Source organism: Kogia breviceps, chromosome 6, assembly GCF_026419965.1.
Source record: "Kogia breviceps isolate mKogBre1 chromosome 6, mKogBre1 haplotype 1, whole genome shotgun sequence".
Lineage (NCBI taxonomy): Eukaryota > Metazoa > Chordata > Mammalia > Artiodactyla > Physeteridae > Kogia > Kogia breviceps.
In genome coordinates, this window is record NC_081315.1 from 19,693,439 (window position 1) to 19,715,277 (window position 21,839).

Here is a 21,839-nt window from a genome sequence, read left to right on the forward strand (position 1 = left end):
TGTGGATTTCCTTTAACCCCATCTCTCACTGTTCTCTAACTCATGAAATGCATCATCATCAATCTAGTTTAAAAGCCAGAAACACAAGTGTCTCCTCATACCTTGTACTCTCTTGCCCTATAAATTTAATCCATTACTAAGCCATATAAGTTTTACTTACTAAATATTGCTCACTTCTCTCCATATTGCTCCAGTTCTGACACTTTAGTCTACATTTTCCTCTTGCCTACACTGCTAGGCTAGCCTCCTAACTGGTCCCCTACTGTAGGTTTGTGAACACACCCTAAAGTCCCTGGTCTGTGAGGTTATTTTAAAAAGAAAGACCTCAGCATGTAATTCCCCTGCTCAAATACTTCAATAGATTCCAGCTGTTGTATGGATTAAAAATCTTTAACATAAACAATATGGCCTTGCTGTCACTGTCCCCTCTCTTTCTCAAGCTTAATCCTCTGCCTCACCTCTGCATTCCAGGAATGCTGGTCTGCTTTACTTCCTGAGCTTTTCCTTCCTAATCTCCTACCCCAGGGCCTTTATATGTGCTCCTCTCTCTAACTGAAACACTCTTCCTATCCGCCTTCCCTAGCACTACCTTCATCTAATTAATTCTAACTCTAAGTTTTAATCCAGCATCTCTACCTCAGTGGAGCCTGCCCTGATCCATACTTCTCCCTGCATAACTCATTGTAATACTGATCACATTCTAATTTGACATCTCTGTGTGTGATATTTCTCAAATTACCTCTCATTATCTGCCTCTCATTAGACTCCAAGGTCAATAAGGGCAGAGATGCTATCTATTTAGTTCCCCATTTCATGTCCAGAACCAAGAGCACTGCCAGACACATTGGCTGCTCAATACATATTTTGTTGGGTGAAAGCATATCACACATTAAGTTTCCCACCCAACCTCCAGTGATCCATCTGTTAGAGACCCTTGTTCCAATAGACACTGGCTTCCTGATAGCATAGGCACAGCCCTTTTGGAGAAGGTTATCAGGGTATTGGATAAAGCAGTGCTGCTTTTGACTGAAGTAGAAAGAGCTGGGCAAAGAAGGGAAGGACAACAAAGGAAAAAAAACAAACGAATATAAAACGATGAGACTAATTCTGTTGTCTGTCTTGGAAACTAGCATCTAAAACAACCCAAAATAATAATTTCCAAAAATTTTCAGAAAATTATTGTATCATTTAGAGAAGGCTTCTTTGAAAGATATTTCTTTGAATATACTAGTACACTATTTGTTTTAAAACTGCCTTATTTTATTACATATTAACAGTAAGTTGTTAAAAAATAGTTGTTAGAGGGAGGTATGGGTAAGAAAAGACATGCTTCTTATGGTTGCTCTAATGCCTGCCATAGAAAAACTTTGCCTTTTGTTTGTTTGTTTCTTTGTTTCATCATTAATGTCGTTTAAATATCTCCATTAAAGAGTCTGTTCAAGTTTAGTCAAATTAAATTTTTGAGACTTTTTGACATTTTGTGAGGGGGGTGTGGGTGGGGTCCAGTTGAAAATTTCAGCACAGTCAAGCATCAGTCAGTGGTCTAGAAGAGTGTTTTTCTTTTTTTTAACTTTTATCAATTGCCTTTGCATAATTATGATGTTTATGCATTTTGCATTGTTGATGGAGATGGCAGAAACTGCTAATTGTTCCCTAGTATTTCTTTTTCCTTCTTACATGGCAATATAACTTTTATCTGGGCACATGACTACCCAGGTAATTATTGCACTTCCTGACTCCCTTGCAGCTAGGTGCACAGGTTTCTCAGATCTCAAAACATATTTTCTTCCTGTTATAATTACTTTCAAGTTATTTAAAGAGATTCTACAACTATATGAATACCTAATCAATAATAAATATAAACTATTTGAAGGAAGTGTTAAATTGCATTGCTTTATATTCTTACATTTATTTTTGCAAATGTAGTCACAGACATGTTGAAATTCTAAGAACTGACTCACTCAAAACTTAGAAAAATTAATTTGACAAAGGAAAATATCCCTTTTATCTTAGCCCAATTTACTTACTTAGATTATACTTTTACATTAACTGCTTGGAGTTGAATACTCATAAAGTAAAAAAGAAAGGCTTTTTATAACCCTAGAAAGTATTGCTCTGCTCTCTGACCTATCATTCTCTTTACAAGCTGTAGGAGAAAATTGTGTTTACAATAGGTTATGTAAGCTATATATAAAATTCTCCTTTAAATGGCTATTTTGGCTCACTTTCATAGCACACATTATGAACAATGGAACAAATGAAGTTATTTTCTTATTTTTCTTTTACTGGTGAAACTTAAACAAGCATAGCAATTCATTATAATAAGAAAACCAGATGTTTTTAGCTCAACCATTGGCTTTCCTTTTAGATACCTGAAGGTAAAGAGTAAAATGCTATTTGATGGATTTTTGTCTCCTGTTACAAACATTTCACACCCCTCCTGTGGTTGTTTCACTGAAAATATTTCTCTTGTTAACCAAGATTCTTTACTATTATTGTATTTCTCTACCAGATTAAAAAAATAGTTAGTATTCTGTGGTCATCCCTATAGGTTTCTTCACCCAACATCAATATTTAAAAGCCCTTTTCCTTGCCTCACTCTACTATTGAAGCTGAGAAAGCCAGAGTCTCACATTTTTAACCACCCATGCAGCTAGAGATGGTCATGTGAGACAGTTTTAGACAATGAGACCAAGGGGACATCTTTAGAGCTGTGGCTCACAATAGCCACCTTCCCCCATTTTCCCTCCATCTATGCCCCTTTTCTCCCTCTTTTGGCTAAATATGAATATAATGTTTGGAACTACAGTGTCCATTTTGAAACCATGGGACCACAATTTATTCTTTATTTTACTTAAATTCTATTTCAGATTTTATTCTTTCCTCCATGACTAGAATGTAGTATTGTGAAATGTAGTGTGTTTAGAATGTGAAGGCATAAGTTAAAATCTACTACTTATTAGCTCTGCAATTTTGGCTGTAACTGATTTTTTGTACCATGATTATAACATCTAAAAAAATAGGCATTTAAAAAATCTACCATTCAGGAATGTTATAAGAGATAAACTATATAAAACCTAACACATTATAAGTGCTTAACATGGGATAGTTATTATTTCTTAAGATTCTTTGAATCTATTTCATTGTATACATTTATCCTACACCTAAAATATACACCCTTTCATATCACTCCATGCATTTTAAATATCTCCCAACTGCTTACATTACAGTGCTCTAAAATCCTTTTAAGGACAGTCTCTCAATGCTGTCATGCTCAAAAGGTGTCCACACCCCTCATCCAAGAAAGAGCAAATCAAACTTTGAAGGAGTGCTCCTATGTAAACAGCTATTCACCTCAAGGAATTAAGCTTTGTGTAATGAATATCTCCTGTTCTTTTCTGGTTTGTTTGTATTTAATTAAACTTTTAATTACTAGAAATTTTAGATTCACATGTATTTGTGAAATTTGTAGAAATAATAAGAGAGAGATCGTGCATTTGGTAGTACGTTTTTACAAGGAATTTGTCTATTTCATCTAACATGTCGAATTTATGTGTTTGGAGTTGTTCATAGTACTCCCTTATTATCCTTTTGATGTCTGCAGGGTCTCTAGTGGTATCTCTTATTTCATTCATGATATTTGTCATTTGTATGTTCTCTCCTTTTTCTTTGTCAGTCATTCTGGAAGTTTGTCAATTTTATTGATCTTTCAAAAAAAATCAACTCTGTTACATTGATTTTTTTTCTATTTTTATATTTTCAAGTTAATTGATTTCTACACTGTATTTATTATTTTCTTCTTTCTGCTTGCTTAGAATTTATTGTAATATTTTTCTAGATTCTTGAAGTGCAAGCGTAGATAATTGGTTTGAGAATTTTTTCTCTCTTTTTTTTCTTTTTTCTTTTTTGCTGTACACGGGGCCTCTCACTGTTGTGGCCTCTCCTGTTGTGGAGCACAGGCTCCGGACACGCAGGCTCAGCGGCCATGGCTCACGGGCCCAGCCGCTCTCCAGCATGTGGGATCTTCCTGGACCGGGGCACGAACCCGTGTCCCCTGCATCGGCAGGCAGACTGTCAACCACTGTGCCACCAGGGAAGCCCTTGAAACATTTTTATCATGGCTGTTTTAAAATCTTTGTCAGATAATTACAAAATTCTTCTCATCTGGTGTTGGCATTTATTGATTGTCTCTTTTCATTTAGTTGAGAGATCTCATTCTTGTTTCTTGTATGATAATTGATTTTCTATTGAAATTTGACCATTTCCATTGTATTTAAGGAGAAGAAAAGGAGAAAGTGTAACTCTTCCATCTTCCCAGAAGTAAAAGTCCATAATTCTAATATCTTTTAAAATAGATATTTTATATAGTTTTCTCTTTTAGAAAGAAATACTCATTATAATAAAGTTACTTATAGAAATAAGTATATATGTATATAACATCTTCATATTCAAATAGAATTGTGATCTATAAATATATATGCAAATTACTTTTTAAGTACATTCATCAATCCCACATTCCATCACAGAGGGCACTGAAAAAATTCCCTTGGAAAAAGTCATATGTTTACTTCATTATTTTGTAATTATTCTTCTGTCTATTTAATTTTTTTGTCTATTTCATATATTAGTTTTTCTGCTTTCTTTTTCTCATATTCTTGATAGAGATCTATGTGTGCATGCTTATGTATATATGTTTATATTATTTATGTATATTTAATTTTTCCTAAAACCAAACACTATTGCCAATATAATTTTATCATTTTTTTCTGCTCTTATTTTCATATCAAGTTGCTCATTTATAACTAATGTCTTAGGTTGGTTGTGAATTTTTTATTTTTTTTAATTTTTAATTTTTTTTTTAAGCATCTTTATTGGAGTATAACTGTTTTACAGTAGTGTGTTAGTTTTTCCTTTGCAACAAAGTGAATCAGTTATACATATACATATGTTCCCATATCTCTTCCCTCTTGTGTCACCCTCCCTCCCACCCTCCCTGTCCCACCCCTCCAGGCGTCACAAAGCACAGAGGTGAACTCCCTGTGCTATGCTGCAGCTTCCCACTAGCTATCTAATTTACATTTGGTAGTGTATATATGTCCCTACCACTCTCTCACTTCGTCACAGCTTACCCTTCCCCCTCCCCATATCCTCAAGTCCATGCTCTAGTAAGTCTGTGTTTTATTCCCGTCCTACCACTAATCTCTTCATGACATTTTTTTTTTCTTAGATTCCATATATATGTGTTAGCATACGGTATTTTTTTTCTCCTTCTAACTTACTTCACTCTGTATGACAGACTCCAGGTCTATCCACCTCATTACAAATAACTCAGTTTCATTTCTTTTTATGGCTGAGTAATATTCCATTGTATATATGTGCCACATCTTCTTTATCCATTCATCTGTTCATGGACACTTAGGTTGCTTCCATGTCCTGGCTATCGTAAATAGAGCTGCAATGAACATTTTGGTACATGACTCTTTTTGAATTATGGTTTTCTCAGGGTATATGCCCAGTAGTGGGATTGCTGGGTCGTATGGTAGTTCTAATTTTTTAAGGAACCTCCATACTGTTCTCCATAGTGGCTGTATCAATTTACATTCCCACCAGCAGTGAAGAGGGTTCCCTTTTCTCCACACCCTCTCCAGCATTTATTGTTTCTAGAGTTTTTGATGATGGCCAATCTTACCGGTGTGAGATGATATCTCATTGTAGTTTTGATTTGCATTTCTCTAATGATTAATGATGTTGAGCATTCTTTCATGTGTTTGTTAGCAATCTGTATATCTTCTTTGGAGAAATGTCTGTTTAGTTCTTCTGCCCATTTTTGGATTGGGTTGTTTGTTTTTTTGTTATTGAGCTGCATGAGTTGCTTATAAATTTTGGAGATTAAACCTTTGTCAGTTGCTTCATTTGCAACTATTTTCTCCCATTCTGAGGGTTGTCTTTTGGTCTTGTTTATGGTATCCTTTGCTGTGCAAAAGCTTTTAAGTTTCATTAGATCCCATTTGTTTATTTTTCTTTTTATTTCCATTTCTCTAGGAGATGGGTCAAAAAGGATCTTGCTGTGATTTATGTCATAGAGTGTTCTGCCTATGTTTTCCTCTAAGAGTTTGATAGTGTCTGGCCTTACATTTAGGTCTTTAACCCATTTTGAGTTTATTTTTGTGTGTGGTGTTAGGGAGTGTTCTAATTTCATACTTCTACAGGTAGCTGTCCAGTTTTCCCAGCACCACTTATTGAAGAGGCTGTCTTTTCTCCACTGTATATCCTTCCCTCCTTTATCAAAGATAAGGTGACCATATGTGTGTGGGTTTATCTCTGGGCTTTCTATCCTGTTCCATTGATCTATATTTCTGTTTTTGTGCCAGTTTTTGGTGGCTGTCCCCAGTTGTAAGGTTGGTTCAGTGGGTTGAGTAGGTTTCCTGGTTGGGGGGACTAGTGCCTCTGTTCTGGTGGATGAGGCTGGATCTTGTCTTTCTGGTGGGCAGGTCCACATCTGGTGGTGTGTTTGGGGATGTTGGTAGCCTTATTATGATTTTAGGCAGCCTCTCTGCTAATGGATGGGGCCGTAGACCTGTCTTGCTCTTTGTTGGGGATAGGGTGTCCAGCACTGTTCGTTGCTGGTCCTTGAGTGAAGCTGGGTCTTGGTGTTGAGATGGAGATCTCTGGGAGATTTTCTCCATTTGATATTGCATGGAGCTGGGAGGTCTCTTGTGGACCAGTGTCCTGAGGTTGGTTCTCCCACCTCAGAGACACAGCCCTGGTGCCTGGCTGGGGCGCCAACAGCCTTTAATCCACACGGCTCAAAATAAAAGAGAGAAAAAATAGAAAGGAAAGAAAAGGAAGGAAGGAAAGAAGGAAGGAAGGAGGGAGGAAGGGAAGGAAGGAAGGGAGGAAGGAAGGGAGGAAGGAAGGAAGAAAGGAAGGGAGGAAGGAAGGAAGAAAGGAAGGAAGAAATGAAGGAAGGAAGAAAGGAAGGGAGGAAGGAAGGAAGAAAGGAAGGAAGAAAGGAAGGAAGGAAGGAGGAGAGGAAGAAAGGGAGGAAGAGAGGAAGGAAGGGAGGAAAGAAGGGAGGAAGGAAGGAAGAAAGGAGGGAAGGAGGGAAGAAAGGAAGAAAGAAAGGGAGAAGACAAAATAAAGTAGGATAAAGTATAGTTATTAAAATAAAAAATAATTATTAAGAAGAAAAATTTCTATTAAAAAAAAAAACAGAAAAATGGGTCGGTCTAACCCTAGGACAAATGGTGAAAGCAAAGCTATACAGACAAAATCTCACATAGCAGCACACACATACACACTCACAAAAGGAAAAAAAGGGGAAAATAATAGTATATGTTGCTCCCGAAGTCCACCTCCTCAACTTGGGATGATTCGTTGTCTATTCAGGTTTTCCACAGATGCAGGGCACTTCAAGTTGATTGTGGAGCTTTAATCCGCCGCTTCTGAGGCTGCTGGGAGAGACCTCCCTCTCTCCTCTTTGTTTGCACAGCTCCTGGGGTTCAGCTTTGGACTTGGCCCCGCCTCTGCGTGTAGGTCGTCCGAGGGCGTCTGCCCTTCTCTCAGACAGGACGGGGTTAAAAGAGCAGTTGATTCGGGGGCTCTGGCACAGGCCGGGGGGGAGGGAGGGGCACGGAGGCGGGGCGTGTCCGCGGCGGCAGACGCCGCCGTGACGCTGCGCCGGCGCAAGGCGCGCCGCGCGTTCTCCCGGAAAAGCTGTTCCTGGATCCCGTGACCCCGGCAATGGCGGCTGCACGGGCTCCCGGGAGGGCCGGTGTGGAGAGTGACCTGTGCTCACACACAGGCCTCTTGGTGGCGGCAGCAGCAACCTTAGCGTCCCACACCCGTCTCTACTGTCCGTGCTGACAGCCGCGGCTCGCGCCCGTTTCTGGAGCTCCTTTACGCGGTGCTCTTAATGCCCTCTCCTCGCGCCCGAGGAAGCAAAGAGGCAAGAAAAAGTCTTTTTTCTCTTCGGCAGTTCCGCACCCGTTTCTGGGGCTCCTTTAAGCGGCGCACTTAATCCTCTCTTCTCGCGCCCAGGAAGCAAAGAGGGAAGAAAAGGTCTCTTGCCTCTTCGGCAGCTCCAGACTTCTCCCGGACTCCCTCCCGGCCAGCCATGGCGCACTAACCCCTTCAGGCTGTTTTTACTCTGCCAACTCCAGACCTTTCCCTGGGATCCAACTGAAGCCCGAGCCTCAGCTCCTGGCCGCCGCCCGCTCCCGCGTGGAAGCAGACAAGCCTCTCGGGCTGGTGAGTGCCGGTCGGCACCGGTCCTCTGCGGGAATCTCTCTGCTTTGCCCTCCACGTGCTGTGGCTGCGCTCTCCTCCGCGGCCCCGGAGCTTCCCCCTCCGCCACCTGCAGTCTCCGCTCGCGAAGGGGCTTCTAGTGTGTGGGAATCTTTTCTCCTTCACGGCTCCCTCCCACTGGTGTAGGTCCCGTCCCTATTCTTTGTCTCTATTCTTTTATCTTTTGCCCTACCCAGGTACGTGGGGGAGTTTCTTGCCTTTTGGGAGGTCTGAGGTCTTCTGCCAGCGTTCGGTGGGTGTTCTATAGGAGAAGTTCCACGTGTAGATGTATTTCTGATGTCTCTGTGAGGAGGAAGGAGATCGCCGCGTCTCACTCTTCCGCCATCTTTAAGCCGTCTCTCGGTTGTGAATTTTGCTGAACAAATATTAAACTACTCCATTTTAATTTTTCTGCTTGGAGAACGGTTGTGCCAACCTCATCAAGTATTCTTAGGGTTGCACAATTTATTTTAAGGAGAGAAAAATTTATGGCATTTTCCAATTTTGATGCCAATGTTTAGAAATGGTGCCTATTTTCATCCTTGAAATTTAAAAAGAAGCATAACTACTCAAATCAGGTTTTTCTAGTTAGGGCATCTTCTGGGGAGAAATTCTTTGGGGATTATGTTAGTAACCATTTCTGTGATTTTTCACACCTTTGTTTTGTGGTCTGTACAGTTTATTTATTTGCAGTTATAATACTAGTAGCATGATTATGAAATTGAAAACAAGTGATTCAGCTAGTTATCATAGGCTAGAATATTAAAGGGTATCTGCACTCTGTCTTAATTAATTAAATATCCTTTTGTGCATAGTGAGAGCTTTTGTTCTGATTCTAAGAACGCTGATACTTCATTTTAAAAGTTCAATGATATCAGCTGTAGCATTTCTCACATTAAAGTGTCGTAGTGCCTCTGTGTGAGAAATTGTACTTCTAAGATTCCTCCTGGGAACTCATGCTCTTTTTAATTCTCTATGTCTCAGAATTTCAGAGCTGAAGGAACCCCAGAGGTTATCTTATGCCTAAGTTATACAAGAGTGTAGTAACTCTATGACACACTAATCTCTACTCATTAAATCTTGTACATTTTGGGGAAGAAATAGTAAGTTTATCTCTTTATTTAAAAATGTCAAGGATGAGATAATAGCCTATGCAGAACTCTCATGGCCATTGACACAAGTTTTTAAGAAACTTTATAAACTAATGTTAGGGTTTTTATAATTTCTTAATTCCTTTTATCAAGTCCTATAGCTAAAACATTCTTTTTGAGCTTTAGCATAAAGAATGTGCAAATATACTGCCAGTAATGTTTTGCCCCACTGTTCCTATCAAAGACTTCCTGAAAAGACTGAGTAATAATTACTCTAATATAAAGTTTTCACAACATTATTTATAGAATAGGTCCCACTCAGTATCAATATTCAATCACATAAGCAGTCATATTTATGCTGATACTTAAATAAGCTTAATTTAATCCACATAACACACATATCCATGTTAGGTATTGTAGGCCTTAAACAACTCCTTGTTGCTTGATAAATTAAAATCTTTTTGTCAGACATACAAGGCACTTTTTGAAATGCCCACTTCCTCTCTCTCATTCTTCTGCAGTCTTATGGAAATTCCTGAAATCCTTAACCAGGTCATGCTCCATGACACCTCCCTGACTGTGCAATTTGTGCCTTTATTTGTGCCTTTATTTGTGCTCCTTATCTGCATAGCCATCTCAACTTAGGTCATCTCCTCTATAGAGCTTTTCCTGACGGTTTCTTCCTCTGTGGAATTGAGCCACTTCCCTTTTTGCCTGCCCTGTACCTGACCCTGTAGAGATTTTGTATAACAGTACTAGAACTCAGTTCATTGCCCCAAAACAATGACAAGTCCCTGAATGTCTTCATGGCAGAGCTTGTTGTCTCCTCTCACCTCCATCTGCTTTTTTTTTTTTTATAAATGATCCAGAGCAAAGGCCTTCACATGGTTCATAGCATTAAGTCGATTAATGTTGGATTTTGCTTTGCATTCCATAGCTATAGGTTGAGAAAAAGACTTTCATTCTTTCTCTCTACTTCTAGGTAGGACTTTTAGAAAATCCAGAAAGGCCTGAACCACTTTATTATTTGAGGTGCCCAGATTATTGAAAAATGAAGAAATAGAGTAACATTTTTTTTCAATCCAGTCATTTAATTTCTGTGACTCTGTATTGGCGATATGTATAATTTATTTGGAAATCATTTCAAATGTCTTTATTGGACACTTTTGTTCCACAGTTCTCTCTCCACCCCATGGCTTTGTTGATTGGCCCACTTCCTCAGCTTTAATCAGCTATGTCACACGTCGATTTGGTCCCAGCCATTACTTCACAAAACTCAGTTCAAAAGAACGGTGGCCTTTGCAGTAGGTTATGTCATTGGTAGTAGAAGACTTGAATTCTGCTTGGCTCCTCCCAAAATTTCAGATTAGGGAAATAAAGTTGATATATAGTTATTTTATATTTAAAGGGGGAAAATAGGCCAAGATGAATATTCTCCCTCACTTTTACACCGAAATAAAATAATCTATTTAAGACTATTCCATTGCTAACCCTTAAGGTGAAGAATCAGACTCATCATTTTATTATTTCACTTATTAAAATGTAACATGTATTTTAACAGAATTTATTATTGAAACAAATTTCAGTGTTATCATTGACCTCCTGTTATGCTCTTCTAAAATTAGTGAGTATTTAAGTAAATTAACTCATCCAAAAGCAAAGACTTATTTCTTGCATCCATTCTTCTATTATTCTAATAATTGGCTTTTAGGCAAGTCCCTAATGTATTGTATTATTGTTTAAAAAAAAGATGTAAGTATTATTAAAGGGTACTCAGTATTTACTCCAGTCAATAATTTTCTATTATATTACACTAAGATGAGTTTCTCTGTATATACCTGAACTAAGAAAAAATTTCCTTTTCATTTGAAAACAGAATGACATGGATGAACTTGATCATATTCTCACATCAACATTCAAACAGGAGATACCATATTATGAGTTCCGATCACTCCAAACTGAAATCTACCCTCAAAAAGAATGTGAGTATTTTCCAAATGCATCAATTATTCTATTTGTCACATTTCAGTGTATGTAACTACTTAATAAATATTATAGCAATATTTGTAATATAAATATTACAGCATTGCTGATGAAATGTTTTGACAATTCCCATCCCCTGGTGAGAGAAGTGGTTTTTATTCTAAGGAAATATTTGGATAATGTGTGATGAAAATTGTTCATCATAGCATTATTTATAATTACCAAAAACGGAAATAACTTCCAAAGCTAGGTAACTGATCAAATAAATTTTGGTGCATCTGTTAATGCAACCATCATAAACAAACTTTATCATAAATTGATTTGCTGGCTGGAGTGATGCTTTGATATATACTTAATTGAATAAAAGCAGGGTATACAGCAGTAGACAGAGTGTGATCCTCTGTTTTAAAAAGTACATATGTTTATATATATGTATATATATATACATATATATAAATTGATGGTCTGGACGGATATGCATCTGCTAACAGTTATGTTTGGGTTGTGCAATTTTGGAGATTACATTTTTTCAGTTTGCTTTATCTGTGTTTTGTACAATGACTACGTATTATTTTTATCATATAAATATATATATACATAGATAAAGAATAGCATATATAGGAGATACTATAAAAAAATCATACTTCTAAATGTTAGTAGCATACTTTCTATATTAGTTTCTTCCTGTGTAGTTGGTTGACACATTGTTTATAATAGATTTATATGCCCAGTATGTGCCGAACACTGCGATGGAGATGTAATGGTGAGTAAGACAGGCATGGAGCAAAAGGATGTTAGAGGTCTCCTGTAGGCATACTGTAGGACTAATGAGCAGAGATTTTTCTCTGTATATTTTCTGTGCTATTTGAAGCAGTTTTATCATCAGGCTGGCAGGCCTGAGGGAAGTGGGAAGAAAAGAATAGGAGCCCTAAGGCACAGCCGACTGTGATTCACCCAGATGTGCTAGAACCTGCATTATGTATGGTGAGGTTACATTATGGGGAAAGGTCAGTGGTAGGCTAGTTTTGAATAAATAATTTGTGATAGTAGTGCAAACTTATTTTTATTTCCCATATACATTTTTTTTTTTTTTTTGCGGTACGCGGGCCTCTCACTGTTGTGGCCTCTCCCGTTGCGGAGCACAGGCTCCGGACGCGCAGGCTCAGGGCCATGGCTCACGGGCCCAGCTGCTCCGCTGCACGTGGGATCTTCCCAGACTGGGACACGAAGCCATGTCCCCTGCATCGGCAGGTGGACTCTCAACCACTGCGCCACCTGGGAAGCCCTCCCATATACATTTTAACAACACAATTCACTTACAAAGGTTAGACGTTAGGTTGGGATAGAAAAGGAACATGACATGATGTCTCACTTAAGACACTCATCATTTAACTGGAAAAACAAGATAATATATATGTAATAATAGAAAGAAACAAAAAATATATATCTTTCAAAAATAAAAAAAAAGAAAGAAACAAGGTGCTACACTTCATGAAATTCATTATACTGACAAAAGAATTTTGGAGAAAAGCTGGATTATTCTTCAGGATATGCTTCTTAAAGGAAGTGGGATTTTACTTGAATTATGTGTCTCAGTGAGAAAAAATAAAGGAAATAGGAATTCTAAGGAAGAGAAAGTGTATCCAAAGGTATGAAGATGGAATTATTACACAACTTTACAAATTCCCTCAGCATTATATTTGTTTAGGGTTGTGGAACGAGAATTGTGGGGTTGGAGAGGAGAGGATGGCTGTGGTCTCTCATTTTATAGATAAAGAATTCAAGGTGGGCTTGAAAGTGCTTCTCACTGTCTCGTTTAGGTTGTAGGATATGAATTTTAGAGTTGGAAAGGATGGAATAGACTTGGTCCTTTATTTTTATAGAAAAGGAATTCTGGATTGGTTAAATTGGAGCACCCCATCATGTGGATCTGATTCAATAGGTATGGGGTACAGTCAAGCTTCTGCTTTTTTTTTTTTTTTTTTAATATTTGCACAACATATATCTGAGAAAGAACTTTTTTTAAAAAAATTATTTATTTATTTTTGTCTGTGTTGGGTCTTTGTTTCTGTGCGAGGGCTTTCTCCAGTTGCGGAGAGCAGGGGCCACTCTTCATCGCGGTGCGTGGGCCTCTCACTGTCACGGCCTCTCCCATTGTGGAGCACAGGCTCCAGACGCGCAGGCTCAGTAGTTGTGGCTCACGGGCTTAGTTGCTCCGCGGCATGTGGGATCTTCCCAGACCAGGGCTTGAACCCGTGTCCCCTGCATTGGCAGGCAGATTCTTAACCACTGCGCAACCAGGGAAGCCCAAGCTTCTCCTTTTTAAACCAGCTTCAAGGTAAAGCTGATGCCGCTAGTCCTCAGACCTTTCACTGAGTATCAAGGGTTTAGAGCAGTGGTTCTCAAACTTGGTGCATATTATAATTAGCTGCAGAGCCTTCAGAATATCCCATGCCTAAGCCACAGCCCCCAAATTAATGAAGAATCTGGGAGTGGGTTCCAGCTATCAGTACTTTTTAAAGTTTTCCAGATGATTCCAGTGGGCAGCCTAGTTTATCGATCCCTAATGGCTTCATATTACTCTCTCTTTACAAAGGTTAGAAAGTTAATAGCATATGAAAATTTTGAACCATTCTTAGAATGTAATGATTATTCTGTATTTGAAAAAATATTTTTATAAAAAAATCGCATTTTTAAAAAGAAGCTAAAAATGGAAAGTTCAATATAATCTAGGTTATTCATTCAGCAACCATATTGCTGGGTATTGCTAGATGGCAGATACTATTAAACCCATAACAAGCAAATAACATAACATTAGGTTCTAATTCATAGTGTAAGTGCAAAATAACATAATACAAATTACATAATAAAATATGCAAGATAGACATGAATATGGCTGAACTCATGTTTCACTTGCTTCCTATAATCTTGGATCAATGTCAGCCTCAGAATATCTGGTCTTTAAGACCTAGCACCTATATTTTCATAATGTTTAAGTTGAATTGATAAGATTTGAGAAGCTTTTATACATAAAGTGGAATTAATGGTAGGTTGTTGAAGAACTTCTCTAGAAACACCACTAGAGATATTCTGAGAGGTAAATTCAGCAAACAATGAATTGGGTGTGTTTCCGAACGTCTAGCCCTGAAGACAGTTCTCCAATTATTTGGTGAAATACTTCATTTACTAAACATTTATTTATTACTCTATATTTTAGCTGAAATAAATTGGAGATTAGGACATTGTGAGGGGAAATAATCCATAAGGAACTGACAGAGCATACTTGAGTATTGACCTATCCTAAGGAGGAGACATGGAACTACCCACAGATACCTATGGTTCTTTAAAAATATAAAATTAAATGCTATGCTAATCAAAACTATTTATCTTATTATTATTCCATCCTCTTTTCTTTTCCAAGTTGATTCTGGTAAATTCTGGATTTAGTCCCTGTCACTTCATTTATAATAAGTAAATTGCTGTTCCATGCCACTATGTCTTGGTCATTTTCACTTCTGTCTAGCCAATAAACTTTCTCATTTACTTTTTTTTCCCTTAGTCAGGCAAAGTTGAGGAGGGTGGGAGTGTTGCAGAGATAAGATAGAAAGTGTACAGGAAATCACATCTGCTTTAATGTTCTCTTAACCTGTAATGCTTCATTATTGAATTAAAAATACCATTTTCCATTCATAAGAATTTTCCACTGAAAAAGTTCTCCCTGGAAGTAGAATATAATAAAAGGTTTCCAAATGGACTTGATATATTAATGCAATGTATCATACATGCATTTTGAACATAACAGTCATAGAAATAATTCATAACAACTTTCTAGTGTGTGAATCATCAGGGCTTGTGAAATCAATATAGGAGATCATAACAGACAATGTTTCTGATATGTAAGATACTAGAATAGAAAATATCAGAGTGCATCCCTTAAAATAAGAGTATCACTGTGAGCAGCTTCCATTTGGGTTGTAGTTGTCTGTATAAACACACATGGTCTGAACCACCATGAAATCAGTTTGAATGACTTGACTTGGTGTAGTGGTGAGGTAGAACAGCACACCTGAACTAACACAATTGCTTTAGTCCTTCTGTAGCTCTCCCCTATCCTGAGTTTCAAGCCATATTCCAGAGTCTTATAAGTCTTAAACTGCAGCAGGTATATGAATTTCCCTAACTTCTCTTCCGAAACCTCTCAAAGGCTGGGTAATGCTGAGGATCTCTTGTTATTGATAGGAAAAAATAAGTTGTATAGCTTGTTTTTAAAAGTGGCTGGAGTTGCAGGTTAAATCTCTGGAAGTAGCAGTCTGGGGAAAAGGAAACTAGGTTACTTTGAGGCAGATCATGTACCTTCATCCAGAAAGGAGAATGGTTTAATAAAGCCCATGCCAGTTTCTAGAAAAGCATGTCAAAATGTTTAACCGTTTACGAAAAGTGGTAATATCTTAATCTGAAACAGGACAGTATATGATCACCAGCGACATGTGGAAATATTAATCCAGTATATTATCTCCTAAAATGTCTGTGAAATGAGGAGAATGTAACTGGATATTCAGTACACATGTAGTAGTCACTGTGGCCCTAGGATTTATCCTGGACTTGTAATATCTTTAGGTTCACAGAACATAGCTCATTTGCTATCTGAGTAAAGGAGAACTGAATGTCACTGAGTTGTTCCTTTTTATATCATCAAATAATTTAAACATGCACAAAAATACAGAAAATAATATAAAAAACACCTATACCTGTCATTTAGGGTTGCCAGATCTTAACATTTTGTCACATGTGCTTCAGATCTTTTTTTATAAGAAGTAAAATTCTACAGATATAGTCGAATTTCTCTGTTTCCCTTTGTGATTCCATACACTTGAAAAGTAACCATTACTTTAATTAAACTTATTGATGACCATTCCCTTGCAGTTCTTCATTCTTTTACTACATACATTTGTTTCCTTAATTCATATACAGTCATGTGCAATTTTGTAGATTTTGTGTAAATGATAATCACACTTTTTCTTCAATGTACTATTTTTGCCCAGTATTAATTTTTTTATATTTATACATGTCTTTATGTAGATCTAGGTCATTCATTTGAAATATTCTATAGCATTGAATTGTTTGACTATACCATAGTATGTATCTGTTCTCCATTATTACCCATTGTTATTAATGGGTAATAATGTTTTCAAATATTTTATTGTTGCAATTAGTTCTATGATTAACATTCTTGCATATGAATTCCTATGCATATATGTTATAATTCCTCAGGAGATACAATTACCAATAGAATTTCTGAGTTAAACAGGTATGTACTTATTCTGTAGTGCTAGATATTTTCAAATTTCTGTGGAAAATACTTTTACTGATTTATAAATAATTCTACCAGCAGTATTGTGCCATTGTTCCACATCTTTTCTATGTTAAGAATTGTGAGTTAAATATATTTTTTGCAATCTAACAGGTGGGAAGTGGTATCTCACTTTTTAATTGACATTGTCATTACAGATATAGTTGAGCATTTTTCTTCTGTTTATTTACATTTCATTTTTCCTCAATGAATTTACATTTAATAGTCTTCATTTGTTTATGTTGGTTATTTTTTTCTTACTGAATTTTAGGAGATTTCTCTCTCTCTCTCTTCATATATATATATATATATATATATATATATTCTGGATAGTTAACATTTGTCAGTTTTATACTTTGCAAATGTCTATTTAATTGATAGCTTATCTTTTAATTTATATGTTATATTATGAAGCATATAATTAAATTCATCATAAAACTTGGTATCAGAGCTGATCCCCACCTTATTCTTGAAATTATTTTTGCTCTCCTTATTCCTTTAGTTGCCCTAAAGTTTAGCTGTCCTTTAGTTGTCCTATATTTAGGATCAATTTGTCAAATTCCATGAAATACTCTAATAAAATTGAAAGAACATTGTAGATTAATTTAATAAAAACTGTCATTTTTATTATACTTAACTCTCTCTGTCGTAAGCACGATACTTATTTATTTGGATTTTTTTACATCTTTCCAAAAAAATATTTTTTGGAATTCTTTAAAACCGTTGTTAGATTTAATTCTGTTTATTTCATGGTTTTGTTTACATCAAAAATATTATTTAAAAATTATTTGTGACTACTCCTTTTCTTGATACCTGTGGGATTGAGCCAGGGATCTTCTAAATGTAGCATTGTTCTACATGGAAAGAAAAGGTTTTGAAAATGAGGAATTACAAGTCTTATTCCCTGAAAAGAAAATTAGGAACAGATGGAAGCAATTATCAAGGATATTTTACAAAAAAAAAGTTTTTAATGTCTTCCCAAAGTATGAATTTCACAATGCATGAAGTTGTATGGACCTTTCTAGTTTTCATTTTAAACCACTGGAGAGGAAAATTGGGGCAATGAAGAAATCAATGCAAAAGAAAAGAAATGGTGAAGATTATTTCACATTCTGACATGAGAAGTAATAGATGATAGGAAAAAATGTAGTCATGTAAACTCACTTCAAATTAGTAACAAACGCATCACTGTTGGGTAAATACACAAAATTAGGAACAGATTTACACGTAACACATTATCAAAACTTGTAGAGCTTGAGTGAATTGGAGCTTTGGCATGTAAATTGACTGTAAAATGATGGATTCTTCCCCTTCATTGTTTTTTATAACACAACCTACCAGTACAGATTTTCACATATCCTACCAAGGATATTTTTAGCATATTTTCAAGTTAATTTCATTAATTGATGGTTTAATTTGTATCAAATAATAATAAAATTAAACAACCACTTTGAATCCTGCAAAATGATTTTTTACTTGATTAACAAAAAAAGAAAGAAAAAACCATTTTTTTCAGTATTATACTGCTATTATTCACTTTTACAGTGTTTCTTCAAGGAGTCTGTATTTCTCCAGATGTGAAGTTTGAAAATGAATGCTTATAAACATGACTATAGTTTAAGGATGTAAGTAAAGATTAGGAAAAAAGGAAGAAGGAGGTGGGGGGAAAGGAAGAAAAATTTATGTCGGGACTAGAATTTGGCCTTCTCCATACTTGAGTTATTCCCCAGACCAGGAAGCACCTCTGACCTTGAGTCTACTGGGAACATAGGGAAGACAGAACAATATGTCTTGCAGAATCAAAGAAACTTCCCTGGACTCCGGCTGCACTGTAACACTGTAGAGCTAGGCCATGTGCCATCCTGAGTCCAACAAGCATTGAAGCCAACCCTTGACCACTTTGACCAATGAGGGGTTAACCTTCTCCAGCTCTCAGCAACATTCGTAATTCGTTTCTCATTCTGCTCTTTGCCATCACTGTAACATCACGTAATTATATTGTCACAATAAGGGAACAGTTGTGTAATAATTGAGGACTCTGTAGTTATAGATGAAGAAGGTGAGTCTGCAAATGCAATATCTTCTCTCAATTAAGAAAACTTTGATCAAAAAGATTCTGTTAAGCAGTCTTATTTATTCATTTATATTACAAGTGTAAGCAAAGTGTCAGACACTCTTCTAGGCACTCCAGACACGGGACCATTATAGAAAAATATGTTTTTATGGAGTTTTATTTTAGAAAAACAATAACAAAATAAGCAGTTTTATTTCAAAAGGGATACAGTAAAGTGAGAGGATAGGGAGTTGGGAGGTGATGAAAAGTCATGCAAAGATTTTAAAATGGTTTGGTATCATCTAATTTTTTTTTTTTTTTTTTTTTTTTTTTTTGCGGCACGCGGGCCTCTCACTGTTGTGGCCTCTCCCGCCGCGGAGCACAGGCTCCGGACGCACAGGCTCAACGGCCATAGCTCACGGGCCCAGCCGCTCCGCGGCATGTGGGATCTTCTCGGACCGGGGCACGAACCCGCGTCCCCTGCATCGGCAGGCAGACTCCCAACCACTGAGCCACCAGGGAAGCCCCTGGTATCATCTAATTTACATTTTAAAAGATTGTTGCTATAGAGAACAGCTTACAGATGTATAAGAATGGAAGCAGAGAAAACAGATAGGAGGCCATAGTGGTCTCAGGGAGACATGATGGTGGCTGTCACCTGGTGCTGGCAGTGGAGGTGTTGACACTTGCTCTTACTTGGTAGATATTTGAAAGTGACGATGGTGAGACTTGCTGACATATTGTCAAAAGCCCAGGAAGGAGGTCATACGTGGTATTCACAGCCATGGCCTGGATGAGATCATTCAATACAAAGTATAGTTCAGAGCAAAGGTCTGAGTCCCGGGCAATGCAGTATTTAGAGATCTGGAAGAAAAGTTTCCGTAAAAGGAGACTGACAGCAGGAATGCCGGCTGAAGTAGGAGTATATGGTGTCTTAAGAGACAAGTGAAGAAAATGCTTCTGAGGGAAGAAAGTGATCAACCATGTCACATCCTACTTCAGAGAGCAAGAGTGGAAAATGCCACAAAATAATTTGTGATTTACAAAACTATTCATTAATACCCAAAATGCCCCCCAGTGGATCCAGGTGTTCCCCAAATCTTTGTACCAAGAATACCGTGTAGATCTTTTTGTTTCTCCTTAAAATCTGTATCAATGGATAGTGTCTCTAAAGCAAATACTGGGAAGATAAAGAAGTATAGTTCTGATTAACTGCTCCCCAAGACCTCCCAGATTCTGTAAAATATCTAAAAGTAATTGAATATTCAGACCGATTGAGAGAATGCAAGATGTTAACAAGTGAAAAAAAAAAGCACTATCCAGAAGAAACAGAGGAGAGGATTATGTCAAGTTTCTGTTAACTGCCATTTGGACTCATTTTCTTTGTAGTGAACCTAAATTTCATTTTGTATATACCTTCCTTCATTTTAAGCATCTCCAAAGTTGAAGACTGAGTTTAGGTATATAGATATTGGGATAAGGAATGAAAAGAAGCCTACAGGACAGATTATGAATAGGGCAGTATAAAATACAAGGACCAGGATAGCCGATGAGGGAAAAAAATGTAACAAATTAGGCTGAGAATCCAAAGTGTGTGGTAACAGCAGGGTTAACAGCAGGCAATAAAGAACAAGCTTTCAAGCTCAAGCACTTTGCTTCATTGTCTCAGTTACTTTCACATCATTCCTGTCTAGCTGAGAAGCAGTTTCTGACTTGAGTCATCCTGGAAGCCAGAAAGATGAGCTTTCTCACAGAAAGTTGAGAATTGCACTTTTACAGAAGAAATTCTTGGCAATAATGGCAATCTAGGAAATAAGCATGACCTCTACCCATGATATTTGACTGACTATAAGAAATTGTATCCTCCATGATCATTATCAACAGAATCCAAATGGAGATTACTTCTGTAAGAATATAATGTGTGATGTTTGGTTGAAATATTGTTTCTAACAATGCTTCATTTCTCACAGTGCTGTAAGATTGTGTTTCTCTAAGAAATAATTAAGGGAAATATCTTTTTTTTAGCATTAAACTTTCTCTTCTGTTTGAGTCTTTTCTGTTTACTACCCATGAGAAGATGTTTTTTAAAATGTAAACCATGACAAAAGAGGGAAACCCTTAGAGAAAAGGAATAGAATGGAGAGGAAGTCTACTCCAGACATTGTATCCTTTGCAGTTTTCTTTCACTCCCTATTAGGTTAATCTCAATTTTATTGGCTGTCTACTCTTGCTTATTTATGCAAAGCAAGCCCCATTCTTTTTTGTATTGATACTTATGCTCTCAAACTTTAGTGGGCATCAGAATCACTTGGAAGGTTTGTTAAAGCTGCGATTGCTGGGCCCTATTTAGAATTTCTGATACCACTGATCTGGGTTGGGCCAAAGAATTTTACATTTTTCACAAATTCGTAGATAATGCGGCTGCTATCGGTCTGTGAATCACCAGGAAACCATCGATTGAACACAGCAGTAACGGGTGGTACAATTTCTTTTCTGTTCTTTCCTTTTCTTTTCTTTGATAAGTTAAGTACCTGAATAAAATTGACATGAATAAAATTAAGTCAAGATAGCAGATTTTTTAAAATTAGTTCACTCCATGTCCCAGGACTAAAAATCATGGATACAGAATGAAGTAGTCTTAGAGTGATTGTTTATCTCAAAAATGCATTTTTTTGAGTATCATTATTAAAAATAAAAATAAACCCTCATGAATTCTTAGAAGTTTAACACACTTGGCTTCAAACTAGGTACTCTTCTAGATACTGAGGGAAGATAGAGGAGTGTGAGATAAATAAATAAAACCCATACACTCAGCAGGCACCCAAGAAGAGGGAAGAGAAAATAAAATCACAAAGATAAGTGTCACTAATGTAGTGTGTTCTGTACTAATAAGAACCAACACTTGCATTTTGTGTACTCTGTGTCAAGAATAATTCTAAGCAGCTTACTCACTTTATCTCATGTAATTCCTCTCAACAGACCCATGGTAGGTAATATTTAAAACTCTGATTTACAGATGAGGCATTGAGAGTTTATATCATTTGCTCAAATGGTGGCAGGCCTGGGACTTGGATCC

At 37.0% G+C, this 21,839-nt stretch overlaps 1 protein-coding gene across 3 annotated transcripts in view; it reads left to right on the top strand.

Annotated features, from left to right (window-relative positions):
- Positions 1–21,839, top strand: part of BANK1 (B cell scaffold protein with ankyrin repeats 1) — a 325,922-nt gene that overhangs the window by 105,789 nt on the left and 198,294 nt on the right. For all 3 annotated transcript variants that reach the window (XM_059067310.2, XM_067036904.1, XM_067036903.1), the window contains exon 6: positions 11,254–11,359. In XM_059067310.2, the coding sequence (XP_058923293.1) occupies positions 11,254–11,359 (106 nt within the window). The remainder of the gene's footprint in view (positions 1–11,253; positions 11,360–21,839) is intronic.